The sequence below is a fragment of the Struthio camelus genome, chromosome 19 (assembly GCF_040807025.1).
Source record: "Struthio camelus isolate bStrCam1 chromosome 19, bStrCam1.hap1, whole genome shotgun sequence".
In the NCBI taxonomy this organism is placed as follows: domain Eukaryota; kingdom Metazoa; phylum Chordata; class Aves; order Struthioniformes; family Struthionidae; genus Struthio; species Struthio camelus.
The window spans coordinates 2,929,129-2,943,905 of record NC_090960.1 but is presented as its reverse complement, the minus strand read 5'-3'; the positions used below and the strand labels follow the sequence as shown (position 1 = coordinate 2,943,905).

Below are 14,777 nucleotides of genomic sequence, written 5' to 3'. Positions count from 1 at the left end.
AAGCTGTAAAGTAGCCATGATGTATATGCTGTAACCCTCTTTGGTGCGAAATACTGAACAGCTTGACCTGCAAGTCTGTACTGCTGTGAACAAGTCTTACTCATATTCGTAGGTCTGGTATCTCTGGGTTCAGTAGGTCTGCTGGCTTTCATCATTCAGCTTGAATGAGTAAAGCCTGAGTAAGAGCCTAGAAGGTCACACTCTAATCTGTAATATCTTGTGGCTATTGTGTAGAGATTTTTCGAGCCCACCCTCCAGCAAATTGCATGTATTCTCCTCACAGCATCTTTTAGCAATACTGTATCACAGTTCTACTTTATTTTAGATGCATCCATATGAGCACATACTTTATCAAGGTGGGTCAAATGGTTGCTATTTTAGCTGCTCCTAAGAAGGACACGTACATTCAAGGAAACGAGGGATTTTTTTTTCTCCTGTGGAGCTGAAGGAACTATGTAGTATGTGTCCCTATGACTTTCTGATCCTATGGAGAGATGATCTTGGTCTTGCTAAATGAATAAAATAATTGCAGTCATTCCCTCTTAATGGATTTTTTGCCAGATTCATCACTTATGAGAAACTTACCTCTGTTATAGGACTGATGCCTTTCTTCCAATTAAAAATGAGCAGAATGACCCAAGAATAACTCATAAATAATATGATTGCCCAATATATTGTATTGCTTAATATACACAAAGCCTTGTCTTTTCTTCCCCTCTCCATCATGTAAAGATTGCATATCCTGCACACACAACACGGGGGACTTTTATAACCATCTGTATTTAGCCATTGTATTTGTTGCTGCAATAATGCAGTACTTCCTCATTCGGAGTATAGGGAACTCGGCAAATACTGTAAATGACAGTAACGATGGTCAGTGGCAACTGTTCAGTAACAACTTGAGGGAACATTTTCTTAAAGCCTTTACTCTATAAGAAAGCATTTGGGCAAAGCATTTTCAATGACTATTTAAAGAGTGCTAACGTCAAAGTTGAAAACCTGCAACACAAATGAGAAGGAGGATAGTTTAAGGAACCTAAGTGGCTGCAGGTGCCCTACTGCTGGCAAAGGCAGAGAAATGTCTTCAGAGCCTGTTCTGGACACTGTGAAAAAGCTCCCTGGAGCAGAGCAGCAGACCTGCTTGGACCACACAGTCCCTCAGCAGCTTGCAAGCAGAAGGCCTGATTACTGATCAAACAGTGCCTCGTCCCACAAGCATTCGCAGCACCTGTCCTCTGTGTGCTGCAAGGGCTACCACTTCAGTGCTGGGTGCAATTCAAGGTGTTTCTGCCAACTTCGAAAGCCTTGTGTGGTCTGCAACCCCCAGCATTCAGCAGGCCACCTTTGCTCTTATTTTTCCAACACAACACACTGGGCTCGCTGATGCATTTCAGCTGTTAGCACTCAGGAACTCAGTTTTCCAAGGGCAGCAGGAGAGTTGCAGCAGAGGACACCTGCCTCGGAAACTAACACCCCTTCACTGTCCATCAGAGCCAGAGTTTGGCAAACTTCAGAGCGTGCTTACAAGGCTGTTTTTGTTCCTGCAAGGCTCTCAGCCAGGCATTTCAAACTTGTTTTCTTTATCAGATATCTTAGGCCATGTCCACTCTAGGGAGGACAAGCTATTAAAATCATTCTGATTTTTGCAGATTTTAATGGCCGGACAGCAAGCTGCCACAGGTGATCTATGAAACAAAATAAATAGGTCCTAGATACTGCAACCAGGCAAATAGTTTTCTTGCTTCCAGCCTTGCTTCAAAGGACTGTAGTTCAGGGATCAAAGCTCTTGTTTTGGAAGGGATTTCAGATTTCAGTTAAAGAGAATAGCATTAAGTGTAATTGTTGTGCTGCGGTATGCCTTTAGTGCATGTTAGGGTCTGCTATTTGTGATTAGATACCTTTCACCTCAGCATTCCTCCCTACTCTATAAATAAAGAAAGATGGAAAGTGGCTACCAAAGAGACAAAACTATTTTTTTTTTCCTGCTATTGTTTCTTGCCTGAGACAAGAGAACTGGCACAAACAGACGCGCAGGTCCGGCTCGGTTCCCAGGGAAGCCTGTCTGGGCAGGGGAACCAGCCGCGGCAGGTGCTCGCTGCCTTACCGGAGGATGCTGGCGGGGCGGGCCCGGCCGGGCACCGCGGGCCCGGCAGCGAGCGAGCGGCCGCCCGCGCTCGCCGCAGCGCGCCGCGGGCGGAGGGTCCCGGGGCGCTGCCCAGCGCCGCCGCCCCCGGCCGGGCCCCCCGCGCCGCGCCGCGCCGCTCCGCCGCTCTCCCCCGGCCCCGCTGCCGGCGCGGCGCGGCCCGGCCTCCCGCCTCCCATTGGCGCGGGGCAACCCGAGGGCGGGGACGGCCGAGCCGCTATTAAACATCACATGGCAGCCCGCAAAAAAGGGGTAGCGGCTCGCCGAGTGGCTCAGTTGCAAGCGGTGCGGCGGCCGGCGGGCACCCTGGGATTGGCTCGCTGCGTCCCGTCCCCCCCCCCCCCCCCCGGCTCCTGGATCTTACACCCTTTTAGCTCCGTACGCACCTACTTTAAAGCCACCGGCAGGTAAGGAGCGTCTTCTTTCTCGATGTGTTCGCAGCGCCCGCAGAGGCGCCTCTCCAGGGCGGCCGTGGCTTGCGGGGGTAGGGGCGATGTGCTGTGCGCGGCGCGGTGCCGTGACATTTCTGAGAGAAAGCTGCCCTTGTTGGTGAATTTGTCACACTTTTCGGCGTGGCCGTTTGAAGGGGGAACTCTTGCGTTTCTCATGCACCAGACACAAGCTATTCTCAGCGCCTACAATAATTAGATAGGTATGCTGGGAACACTCGAGCATCTGCTTGCAGCATCTGTTTATGTTCATAACTTTCCATGCACCAGCTGCTCCCCCCACAAGATATTTTATTCTGGGGAAGGGCTGGAAGTTTGCATGACAACTCTGCGTTGCAGCGCTAGCACTGTTCCATCCCTTTTCATTCTCTCCGCCTGTTGTTTCCTGTACAAGAGAAAGGTCAAAAGTATCAAGTCTTAGCGATCAGATGCATGTTTCTGAAAGGAGTGTCCAAACGTTTCAGCGTGGTGTGAAATGAGCCTGTAACTTCATTCATGGGCATTATGGAAATGGCAGATTTTCTTTATTTTTAATCATCCTGCCAAAAAAAGCAAGAAGGAAAAAGCATTGTAGCTGGGGAGCCTGAGAAGAAACGGTATCATTTTAATTTAGTTCATGACAGCTGAAGGAAAAAATACTGATAGGAAATAGTAGATTTATTTATGGGGGTTCAGTGAATGCTTTATCATCTTCAAGGGGCTGGGTCCGCGCAAGAAGCGCAGGTACTTGCCGAGCGCAGCGAGTACTTTGCACCGATGAGGATGTGCATCTTTGTTCTCTCCCACCCTGCAGCCACCTTTCCGCTCTCCAGCCTAGAAGCAGCCAGGACTTTTTCCTGTATTCTCAGACTTACCTTTACACTTGTTTGCTTTTCCATCCTCCAGCCGGTGCATCAAGTACACCCCCTGGTGATGACTATTTCACTTGTAGTTATTTTGTCATCAGCTAGAAATATCCTGAACCCAGCTCCTTTGCAGCACAGCAGATGCAAATGCCACTTGTGCTTTCCTTTCTTCTTTTTCTCCCTGCCCATTTTCCTACATTGTCTGCTCCTTCTTTCTTTTTTTCTTCTTTTTCTTTATATGTATATATTTTTTTCACTGCCTGCCTGGGGACAGATCCTTCTCCTGAAGGCAGCTTACCACTTCGCTGTCAGTGTAACTCGAGTCCTAGCCAAATCAGTGGAGGAATCACGGGGTAAGGACTTCTAAGTAACACGAGGATGTGGGGAAAGGTTAGCTGGGTGGCTGTAGCCAGCAGTGAGAGAGCGGGGACTGTGGGAACACCGCTTCGATCACGCGAAAGCTCCTTTGTTCTGTTTACTGAGGAGAGCGGGGAAGGCGCTTCGCTAAGGTGGTGGTTGTACTCTCTTAGCAACATGTGCCCGGCACACACACCGCAGGGCCGTTTGGCGTCAGCTTGGGAATAACCGCTCAGAGAGCTCATTAGTGCTGCTCCTCTCCTCTCTCTTCCCCCTCTTTTGGCACTTTACAGGTTTTACTCAGTATTTAAACCCTTCTACCCAAATTCCCTTCGAGCCCTTCATTGCAGCTTTTAGCCATGTGGTGTAAATATCTTGAGGGCAACATTTGCTAAGGGAGAAGCAGGGGTTTGGGCTCCCGTTCGTGGCATTCACACAAATGTTGGTTCAGAAATGCAACAGATGCAGCGCAGCCCCGTTTTTCTCTGCTCTTCCAAGCATCTCCTCGCAGCAGGGCGAGCCTTTGGCTCTCTGATCCCGTCCTTTCCCCGTAACCAGACTGCGTCGGTCCAAGGGCCGGTAGTGGTGAGCTGCATTGCTCTACCTACCTGCATATTCTGTTCCAGGAGAGAAGGCGATCTGAATTTAATAAGAGTAAAACACCAGTGATTGAATTTGCACCTGCGAGCATGTGTCTGGCTGCAGTGTTTATGAGCCCAAATTATACAAAGATTTGAGTTGCCTTATGGGTTCTGGGTTGTCTTTTGTCTGGCATGGGTTGCAGGACGGGTCCTGCATCAGCTTGACATCTTTGGTGACACTGAAACACTGATACTGGTGGGGGGAAAGCAAACTTGTTTTGCTTTTAAGTAGCAGGTGGATTAGCAAAATTAAAAGTACCATTAGGTTTTCATGCTAAAAGTCTCTAGTTTGATTGTTTGTGGGGTTTTTGGTCACCTCTACTGAAACTGGTTGCAGGAGTCCGGGCGAAGGTGCCTGGTAGTCGATCCAGCAGGTGTTTTACAGGCCCTGCATGGACACGAGTGGGAGCAAGATCAGAGCCGCCGCGTTGCACCGGCTGGCTGGCTGAGCTCACAGGTATTCGTAGCGTTCCCTTCGCTGTATCCTAGCTACTCGAAGCACATGCAAGAAAAGGCAATTTGGGCTATAAAGGAAAGAAGACAACTGTCCTGTGACCGGTACTGCAGCGTGTGGAGCATGCCAGAGCTTTGTTGTATAAACTTCAAGAAGCAGTCTGTAAACTTAGCAAAGAGTGCCCCCAAGGCACACCTCCGTGGTTAAGGATCGCTAGAGCCAAAGAGGTGCTTCCACGGGCCGCGCGCTGCCAGCCGCGCAGCTATAAAGCAGTAATGCTGTGCAGATGTTCAGCAGGTAGGACGCGTTCAGCCGTTCAGAATGGAAACCCGACAGCGTAAGGTACTGATTCGGTTTCCAAACTTCTAAATTCGGCAAGCTGTCCGTGGGAAGCTGGTGTAACGGTTTCGCTGATTTGTGGAATTCAAACAAATGTCTTCGCGTCAAGACCTCTGCGGGGGGAGTTGCCTATTCTGGCGCTTGAGACTTTTGCAGCTTATCTTTCCCTCCACCACAAGTTTTCCTCTAAAATCCCAGTGAGATTGCGGGGTGGGGGGGAAGGTCTGCAAACGAACTGTTTCCTAGGCTGTATATTTCCATCAGCTGGGAACAAAACACACTTTGAACATGGAAGTTCCACACGGATATGATTATAGGATGTGGTTTGTGAAAGTGATCAATCTGCAAACCAGTGAAATGATTTTTCAGGCAATTTTTAGTGTGGAGAATGCATTAATTCACATTCCCCTTGTGTTTAGGTTTTTAAAAGTGTTTTTAAGCCCACCCCAATTTTTTTTTTTTTTTTTTTTTTGAGGATGATATCCTGGCAGGAATGAGAAACTCTGTGCTTAAAAATGGGGGGAGGGTGAGTGAATTTGTTCACAGTGTGGCCAAGATAGCCAGATAAGCAGAGGGGTAACTCTACCATCCAGCAAGTCTAAATTAGTAAGTTCTGCTCAAACAGGGCATTACCAAACCTGTCAAAAGCTGCGAAAATGTATTGTACATTGCTGAAGTCACAGATGACTACTCTCAGCAAATATGTGTCGGGACTTATTCTTGCACAACAAATAGAAGGAAATAAAAAGAGAAGGTGAAAGTAAACCGTAAAGACAGTCTATGGCAGAAAACATCTCGCACGCAACTGTGAACATGATGTTGTTTTCTGTTTGCCACCTGCTCTTTCCTTGACAAGTGTTTGCTGACCTAAGCCCTTAAAATGTGGTTGAAGGATGTGGAAGGACAGGGAAAGTGTTTGAAATCCCTTAAATTTTCTGAAGACCTTTGCAGGGTTTTAGGTGCTGCTTTTTGGAAAGGAGGTAACAGCCACTGCCAGATGCGAGTCAGAGGGACCAGCCACAGACTGCTGCAACTGCTTTGCATGCAGAGGTCTTACTCCTCGGAGAGTACAGTTGTGCTGTTTTTTGGGCAAACTCAGACAAGTTTTGATAATACTGATTACAAAAAGCATCATGATTTAATTCTCCACTAATGTAAATGGTATTTAAATCTCTTCTATGGCAAGTGCAGGGTAGACGTTCCTCATTACTTGGTTTTAGTTTTAGTTTTATTTTCTCCATAGAGTGTATGTGTGGATGGAGCAGTTGCATTAATACATCTTGCCCCCTCTGCAGTATTTCAAGTACATTTCCTGATACACAGAACATGACTTAATGCATGACGCACTTGTTAAAAGCTAAACCTGGGTCTAAGCCAGACCTCCCTGAAACAAGTTTGGTGGCTTCTACCCTCAGGAAGAACGTTTTGTAGCCTCTCTACTGAGTCGTAATTGCTGACATTAAGGACCCACAGGATATTCGGAGATGGAGCTAGCTTCCCTCAGCTCTGGTGAGGAAGATGCTGTCACTTGCTATTGAAGGTGTTACAAAGAGGCTGGGCCAGCCCTACTCAAGGGGGACTCCTTTTGCTATTCATGGTAGCAGGAGCAGATGAGGGCTGGTAAAAGGTTTAGTTTGGTTGATGCAACTTGAGCCTAATATGAGCATGAAAACTTTCCAGATCCTGACGACTTTATGGAGTTACAGTTATTAATGCAGCCTTCACACCTGCCATTTGCAGAGAATGTACTTTTTTTTTTTTTTTAACTCTTGCTTGATAAAAAGCCAAATTCTATGCAATATAATTTCATGGAAACCATTGATATTTTCCAGGTTTATTGCTTTTCTCAGTACACGTCTTCTTCCCTTTTGCATGTTCCCTTGTTTGTCTTAGGTGGAACAGACCATGAGACAGACGTTGCGTATCACTAAAAACTACTTCAATATTCTTATTTGAACAAACATATGTTTGAGCTAATTCCTTGTTTCAAAATAAACAGAAAGCACAGCTGTAAATATTAGATAGAGTCTCTGCATGCCCTGCTTTTGAGTGAATATTGCTTACAGACTTGTGTGACATGATCACTTCAGTGCTTTCACCGGGAAGAGTGATAGCTTCTTTATATTAATGATGTCAGTTCTGTCAATACATAACTGCACTCGGAGAACTGCTGCATTCCAGAAAATGCTGTCCTTGAGAATAAGGAATCTTCCTGCAGATTCACAGGAGTCATTTGACTCAATTCATTTAGATTTAATTCATTATCGTTCTCCTCCAAGATCTAATACGACATTTCTCTTTCTCTTGCAGACCATGCCCTCTCTATGACGGTTACTTGTTAAGCTAACTCTGCATGCCAGAAGACTGTCCTTGGTTGATCCAAGGGCTTTTGGGGACTCCAGCCTCTCCCCAGTTTTTCTGTGTGTGTGTGTTCCTCTAGAACTTTCAAAACTGTTTCTCCAAAGGGTTTTGCAGAAACTTAGACTGTTTTCTAAAGCAGAAGCACCTCAGTCCACAGCAGTAGTGATGGGCAGCGTGCGAACCAACCGCTACAGCATCGTGTCTTCGGAAGAGGACGGCATGAAGCTGGCAACCATGGCCGTTGCCAACGGCTTTGGGAATGGAAAGAGTAAGGTACATACCAGACAGCAATGCAGGAGCCGCTTTGTCAAAAAAGATGGCCACTGCAATGTGCAGTTTATTAACGTGGGTGAGAAGGGACAGCGATACCTGGCAGACATCTTCACCACTTGTGTTGACATCCGCTGGAGGTGGATGCTAGTTATCTTCTGCCTGACTTTCATCCTCTCCTGGCTTTTTTTTGGCTGTGTGTTTTGGTTGATTGCGCTGTTGCACGGCGATCTGGAAAATCAAGAAAATAACAAACCTTGTGTCTCTCAAGTGAGCAGCTTCACTGCAGCCTTCCTATTCTCCATTGAGACCCAGACCACGATCGGCTATGGCTTCAGGTGCGTCACAGACGAGTGCCCCATTGCAGTTTTCATGGTGGTTTTCCAGTCTATAGTCGGCTGCATCATTGATGCCTTCATCATTGGTGCTGTCATGGCAAAGATGGCTAAGCCAAAAAAGAGAAATGAAACTCTAGTCTTCAGCCACAATGCTGTGGTGGCCATGAGAGACGGGAAACTGTGCCTGATGTGGCGCGTTGGGAACTTGAGGAAAAGCCACTTGGTGGAAGCACACGTGAGAGCACAGCTCCTCAAATCTAGGATCACGTCGGAAGGAGAGTACATCCCTTTGGATCAAATAGACATCAATGTAGGGTTTGACAGTGGGATAGACCGTATATTCCTGGTCTCCCCAATTACAATAGTACATGAAATAGATGAAGACAGTCCTTTGTATGACTTGAGCAAACAAGACATGGACAATGCTGACTTTGAAATTGTAGTAATATTAGAGGGCATGGTGGAAGCCACTGCAATGACTACTCAGTGCCGTAGCTCATATCTGGCAAATGAAATCCTCTGGGGCCACCGCTATGAGCCTGTGCTCTTTGAAGAGAAAAACTACTACAAAGTGGACTACTCGAGGTTCCACAAAACATACGAAGTGCCCAACACACCCATCTGTAGTGCCAGAGACTTAGCAGAAAAGAAATACATTCTCTCTAACGCAAACTCCTTTTGCTATGAGAATGAAGTGGCCCTCACCAGCAAAGAGGAGGACGAGATTGATAATGGGGTGCCTGAAAGCATGAGCACAGACACTCACCCAGACATGGACCATCACAACCAAGCAGGGGTGCCTCTAGAACCGCGGCCGTTACGGCGGGAGTCTGAAATATGACTGAAACTTTTCCTCTCTCGGTTGAAAGGAAAAAATCTCTCGGTCAAAGGCACATTGACCTAAGAAGTTGGCCCAGAACAGTTTTCAGACAACGGTACCGTTGAAGAGTGGCGTAAGGCAAGCAGACCTGAGAAACCCGGGCTGGTTTTAGGGCTGTCCTCAGAGGAGGGACAACAGAAAATGAACTCTAAACACAAAGCACTAAACATGTCTAAGTATGAACAGAAGGCACATATGTTGTAGAATAAATTATGTATATATTTTTTTACAAAACTTGAACTTGCAGGCAAGCTTTGGTTGGGTTATTATTATTTTTTTTCAACTTTTTCCAGAATGCTTCTCTCTAGGGAACAAGAATGTTTTTAATGGCATAACAAAGGCAAGAATCTGCCTTATTATTATTATTATAATTATTTTTTAAAAAGCTGCTGCTAACTACATGAACACAAATGGTTATTTTTGTTGCAGTGTAGTTTTTATTTTCTCTTGTGTAATTTAAAAAAAAAAAAAAGTCAGTGTTGAACTTTTTGGGTTGAAAAGCTCATGATCACTTCAGAGAGGCCAACGTTGCCAGAAAGACGAAACTCCTTTTGAGGCCAGTAGTTTGATAGCTAGAATCAATTTCTCTCTTTCCAATTACATAAGGGGCATTATGTAATATCAGGCCAATCAGTAGCCTCCAGCAAAACTATGATTTTTGGGGGGAGAATTTAATTCTCTGTCTAAAGGAAAATGAAATAAAATATATATAGACATATTAAAAAGTACTAGAGTGAAAACTACCTAAATGGATACCAAAGAAAATGCACAGTTTTGCACAGTGGAATTTATTTTTTAAAAAGGAGGAAAAAAAAAAAAGGAACAGGCTGCTTTAAACAAACAAAAAATTTCGAACCTCAGACACTTTCTTTGGTTTAGATTTTTCTTTTAAGACCTTTATTTTGCACCTTATTCTAAAAGCTTAGGACTCGGATCTAAAGTGAGCTAGGAATCACCCCCACCCCGCTTCTCTTCTGTGGGGAAACAAATTCTCTTCCTTTCTTGTAAGGAGAAACACAGTTGGGGGAAGACAAACAAGCCAACATCTGTCCTCCTGGGCCGCCCCCTGAGCCGGGCTGCAGCAGAAGGTCAAGCGTTACTGCACACATTCCCAAGCCATCGCTAGACCTTAGTGCTGACCCAGCGTCCTGAAAACTGAGCCATCAGATGCGCTGCAGGCGTGTGACCGAATCCCGTTGACTGTCGTTATGTTACCGGTTAAGCTATGCCAGAGACATGCAAAGCTGCTGATCTATGCTAGAGGCTAACTCTGCTGGAGCAGGCGTTTCAGGCACAGATGAGCTGAGCAACATATAAATCCCTGGGACGAGGTTTTGAAGAGGATGGAAGAGGGTAATGGAGAGGAAAAGAGAAAAGAAGTTTGTTCAGCACTTGGGGATGGCACAGAGATTGTAACGTTTTGTCAAAGTGCTGCTCTTCAGCAGGGCAAGGGTGTCGGAGAACGCGCTAGTCTATTTGCCAGGTCATTTGGAGAGGGCTTATTTGAGGAGGATAATGCTGCAAAGCAAGCTCCACCTCCTGCCTCCTGTTCTTTCTGCAAGCATCAACTCCAGGGTCAGTGGATGGGGTATGTCACTGAGCCTTTGAGCAAATTTTGTGACCTTATGTGAAGCTCTAGCTCCAATGGTATTTTGGCTCCTTTGCCCAGAATGCTTTAAACTTCTCTGTGCCTCGCAGATCAAGGATATAACTGAACTGCACTTCACGTTTGCTCACTTGTGAATCTTTTTCAAGGAGCAGGTGGAGAGAGGTGGTGGTGGGGACAATAATCCTAGTCAACTCTTACAGTATTGGATCACTGTATGCCATTAAAAAACAGCTTGTTCTAGGTCTAATGTCTTCTGCAAACAGACATCTGTGAAGGCCTCTGGCCCCTTCCAGCCCTGCCTGAAAGAAATGCCTGCAACGAAATGGTTTCTGATAAGATGGTATCTACAGTGGGTGGGTTCGAAACTGTGGAAATTCAACGTTGTAAACATAGATTTGGCTCCTAGAGAGGGCAGATGATTAAGTGCAAGTACTAAGGCTATTACCAGGGTGGGGGGGAAGTAAAACAAGGGAAAGGCTGAACATATAATGCGACTTGATTGCAGTTTCTGGGTCAACAGTAGTGAAGACAACTGAGTGCTGCTAGTGCTGCTATTGGCATATTTTTGTAAAAGGAAAATAACTAAACCAAAGAGTATTCAGTGAGAAGAGGGTGCATGGAAACACAATAGAGGAGGGATGGAGACGGGAGGCTGACCAGGAGAAAGGGGACCTTGTCTCCAAGTCAGCTTCGCCGGGTGCACAGTGCGCCCACTAAATGATACCCGAGAAGTCTGAGGGAAGGGTAGGAGACGGGGGAAGGGGAAATGCAGGACTTCAGCTTGTTCCCTTAAAGAAAAGGAAATTTAGAGAGAAAAAAAAAAAGACCTCCTTCCCCGTAACATTTCTGGTGCAGAGGTTTTGGGTGTTTTTTTTTGTTTGTTTAGTTTTTCAAGTCAGTTTTTCAGAAATATTTTTAAAATGTACATTTTATAAAGTTTATCAAGTATTTTCATATTTAAAGCCAAATGTAAATAGAAGTTGGTAAAGGAGGACAAGGAGAAAAAGAAAAAGAAAAGGCCACAAAAAGTATAAATTCTGCTTGGCAGTCTCGGCTAGCTAGTACCTAGATGCTACCGGTTAGCATGTTTTTTAGCAAATACTTGCAAGCCTTATAGGATTCCTAATGCTATGAACTTCTCTTTATTTATTTTTAAGCATGGACTTTTAATTTGAAAACATGTTCTAGTTACTGGCATTTTTAAAAGTTACCAGCTTTCCGAGTGCTAGTCTTGTCCAGAGCGCGCACTGGGGTAATCCGTTACCCTCTCTGCCGCATTCTTTTCTTTTTTTTTAATAACCCTTTGTCTTTGCTGATTGAATCTTACATTGCAGAATTGCACTCAGCCTCTGGCTTTTGGAAGCTGCTAGAAGAGACCTGCAATGTACACTTCATGGTACCCTTCCCCCTTGTCCATCACTTCTATATTTCCGAACATGCCTTGGTAAGCCCAGTATAGGACAGACTATTGTACTACACTTCTACAGCAGCAAATTGGTTTAGTCATTTTTTAAAATATTGTTATTTTTAAGGACTATGCAGTGACTGACAGTGTTTGTTCAGTTCCTGATGATCCTGGGCCAAACTGATGTGTCATGAGGGGCCTGAGACAAATGCCCTTTAAAACTGACTGAGCTCTACCCACAGGCTCCAACAGGCTTTGGTTTGGCCTCTTTATCAAGGAGGAAGTTGGCTCAGCTGGCTCGCACAGAAGGTTTATACTGTATTTTGCTTAGGGCTTGGGGGGAATATGGTATTTCTGCCCTTCCCTGAAAATACTTGAATGAGACACTTATTGTCTAGAATATAATACTGCATACAGTGACAAAAAGCATTTCTGAGGCAGGGTGGGATCTTTTCTTTCCTCTGTCTCTTCCGTGCGAGTTGTCTTTAGTTAAGTAGCAAGGGTAGAAATCATTACTTATTAGCTGTATTTAATGATAACTTTCTCCCAGTCATGATAAACTCCTGTGTTGTTAGTTTAGCACTTGCTCTTCTCGGAAAAGACAAAGGGTCCAGATGTTTTATTTGTTCTCTTAGGTCTCCTTTTTCATAATGGATTACAAGGTAAAACTGAGAAGTACTGTAATGTCTTTAAATTATGGCTGCTCATGACCATTGTAAAGTAGAAGGGTGCTGCATAGTTGCCATCTCACAGCCAATGAGAAACTTATTTTATAATGACTTTTGGCCTGCAGCTATTGTAAGGTGAACAATCTAGGCATTTGACAGTTGTCCATTACTATTTTCCTGTTTGCAGCCTTTTTTGTATCAAAGTCTTCCTAATGTACTGCACAAATTGTGGATTGTACAGATTTTTATATATTATGTCTTATTTTATTATTTCTAAATAAATAAAAAAAAATTGAGAATGAACTGGTGTATGCAGCCTGTATGTGAATGTCCTGGGGAGATGGGTCAGGGTGCTATTATATAGTTGTGTTTATGACTGTCTCTGAGCACAGTCATTGTCTGAGGCACTTGAGTAAGAGACAGGTTATTCCCTCCCTTGATGAACAGCAAGAGGAAAGGTGCTACTATCGTTACTTGCCAGATGGGAGCACAAACACGATGCTTGCTGGACTCTGCAGTGTCTGGCAACTTGCACCAAAGGAAGATCTGCCCCAGAGAGACTAAGTGATTTTCTTCAAGTCATACCTGTAGCTGCAGAGCTCCAGGTCATTAGCCACATGTTGTCTGAACATGGAAAAGAGCTTAAAATCTACAAATACACTTCAGCAGAGGGTGGGGAAATTGAAAATGCAGAGCTTAAGCAAGCTCACTGAAAGATTTGGAAAGGGATTACAAAACTGAGGCGGAAACTCATCTTCAAATCCCCGTGTTTCGTGTCTCCCTAGAACATCCCTTTATTGAAATGATGCTCCCCATCTTAGCTAAATTCCAAACATGTTTGTTGTATTCTTCACACAGGCCTTATTTATTTGGACTCCTGAGCCTGGTGTCACAGACATGGAGCTGGGTTTTTGTGTAATGGAATAGTAACTGGAATAGGCCTTGAGTAACTGAGAAGACACTCTATGCCCATATTAGTCTGGGTTGGAAAGCTTCCTTCCCCACTGTTTGTGTGTGGCCTCCAGGAAAGATGTCAAGGACGCACAACTGTGACTCAGCTCGGGAGGTTCTGCTGATCTAATTGGAATCAAACACGCTGCAATGTCCAAGGACGACCGTGAAGGATTTAAACCGAGTTTTGACCCCGTGCTGAATTTTCCAACTTTTATCAGTCCTTAATGCCATTTAAATGCATCTCTGAAATGATGCCTCAGATGGAGCCCTGACCCTATCTAAAAGGACGCCTTTTATAAATTCAAATTCACTTTTCAAAATCTAATCGTCTTTTGGAAGGCTTATAATACAATAATTACAGGGCTGGATTTAGAGATACGGATTAGCTGTCACAGCCTGGGTCTGCTTATTCTCCCCACTGAAAAGTGTTCCTGCATGAGAGCCACTTGCTGAGCTGACCTCTTTGATTTGAGCTGTGGGGGCAGCAGGTTGATGGACACCCTCTGCATAGTCCGTCCGAAAACGGAGTGGCTCACTTTGATTATATCATTAGCACCCTCTCCTGTTAGTGACTATCCCTTCTCCTGCTGGCCATTCATTCCTTCAGGTTTAGGTGGAGCCAGCATAAACACAGCAATGAAACACAGACAACTTATTTCAGTAGCTAGCAAGCTAATGACTAAACTCTTCCTCTTCCTAGATGCAGCTAGCAACCATCAGGGATATGCTACATGGATCTAGACAGCATGAGTAAAATGACGCAGAAGGCGTAACAGCGCGGATGTTGGCATGCTGGCAGCCGAAGGATACAGCTGATGCTGCCCTCAGTTTTCTGTGTGGGTGTTTCTGCGGTAGACAGCACAGAAAGGTGAATTAGAGAAAGGTGTGTGCTGCAAAAGATCCCCCGTTTTCCCAGTTTTGTCATCAAACTAGTAGTGCTTGTTGCTTCTTTTGACATCCCAAGCTTGTGCTGAAGACTGCAGCCTTCATAGCTATAAAAGGTGTGCAAAAACATATAATAATGTTTAAAGATATGTTCCTCCTTTCAAAATGTTTAAACGAAG

At 45.0% G+C, this 14,777-nt stretch overlaps 1 protein-coding gene across 1 annotated transcript; it reads left to right on the top strand.

Moving 5' to 3' along the window:
- The first annotated feature begins 2,392 nt into the window (after positions 1-2,392).
- On the top strand, positions 2,393-13,001 carry KCNJ2 (potassium inwardly rectifying channel subfamily J member 2). The gene is made up of 2 exons (XM_068913516.1): positions 2,393-2,550; positions 7,539-13,001. The coding sequence occupies exon 2, from the start codon at positions 7,755-7,757 to the stop codon at positions 9,036-9,038; it is 1,284 nt and encodes a 427-aa protein (XP_068769617.1). The 5' UTR covers positions 2,393-2,550; positions 7,539-7,754; the 3' UTR covers positions 9,039-13,001.
- The last annotated feature ends 1,776 nt before the right edge of the window (positions 13,002-14,777 follow it).

Bases quoted from the DNA above. Each gene is read 5' to 3' on its own strand.
- KCNJ2 (XM_068913516.1), top strand. From the start codon at position 7,755: ATGGGCAGCGTGCGAACCAACCGCTACAGCATCGTGTCTTCGGAAGAG.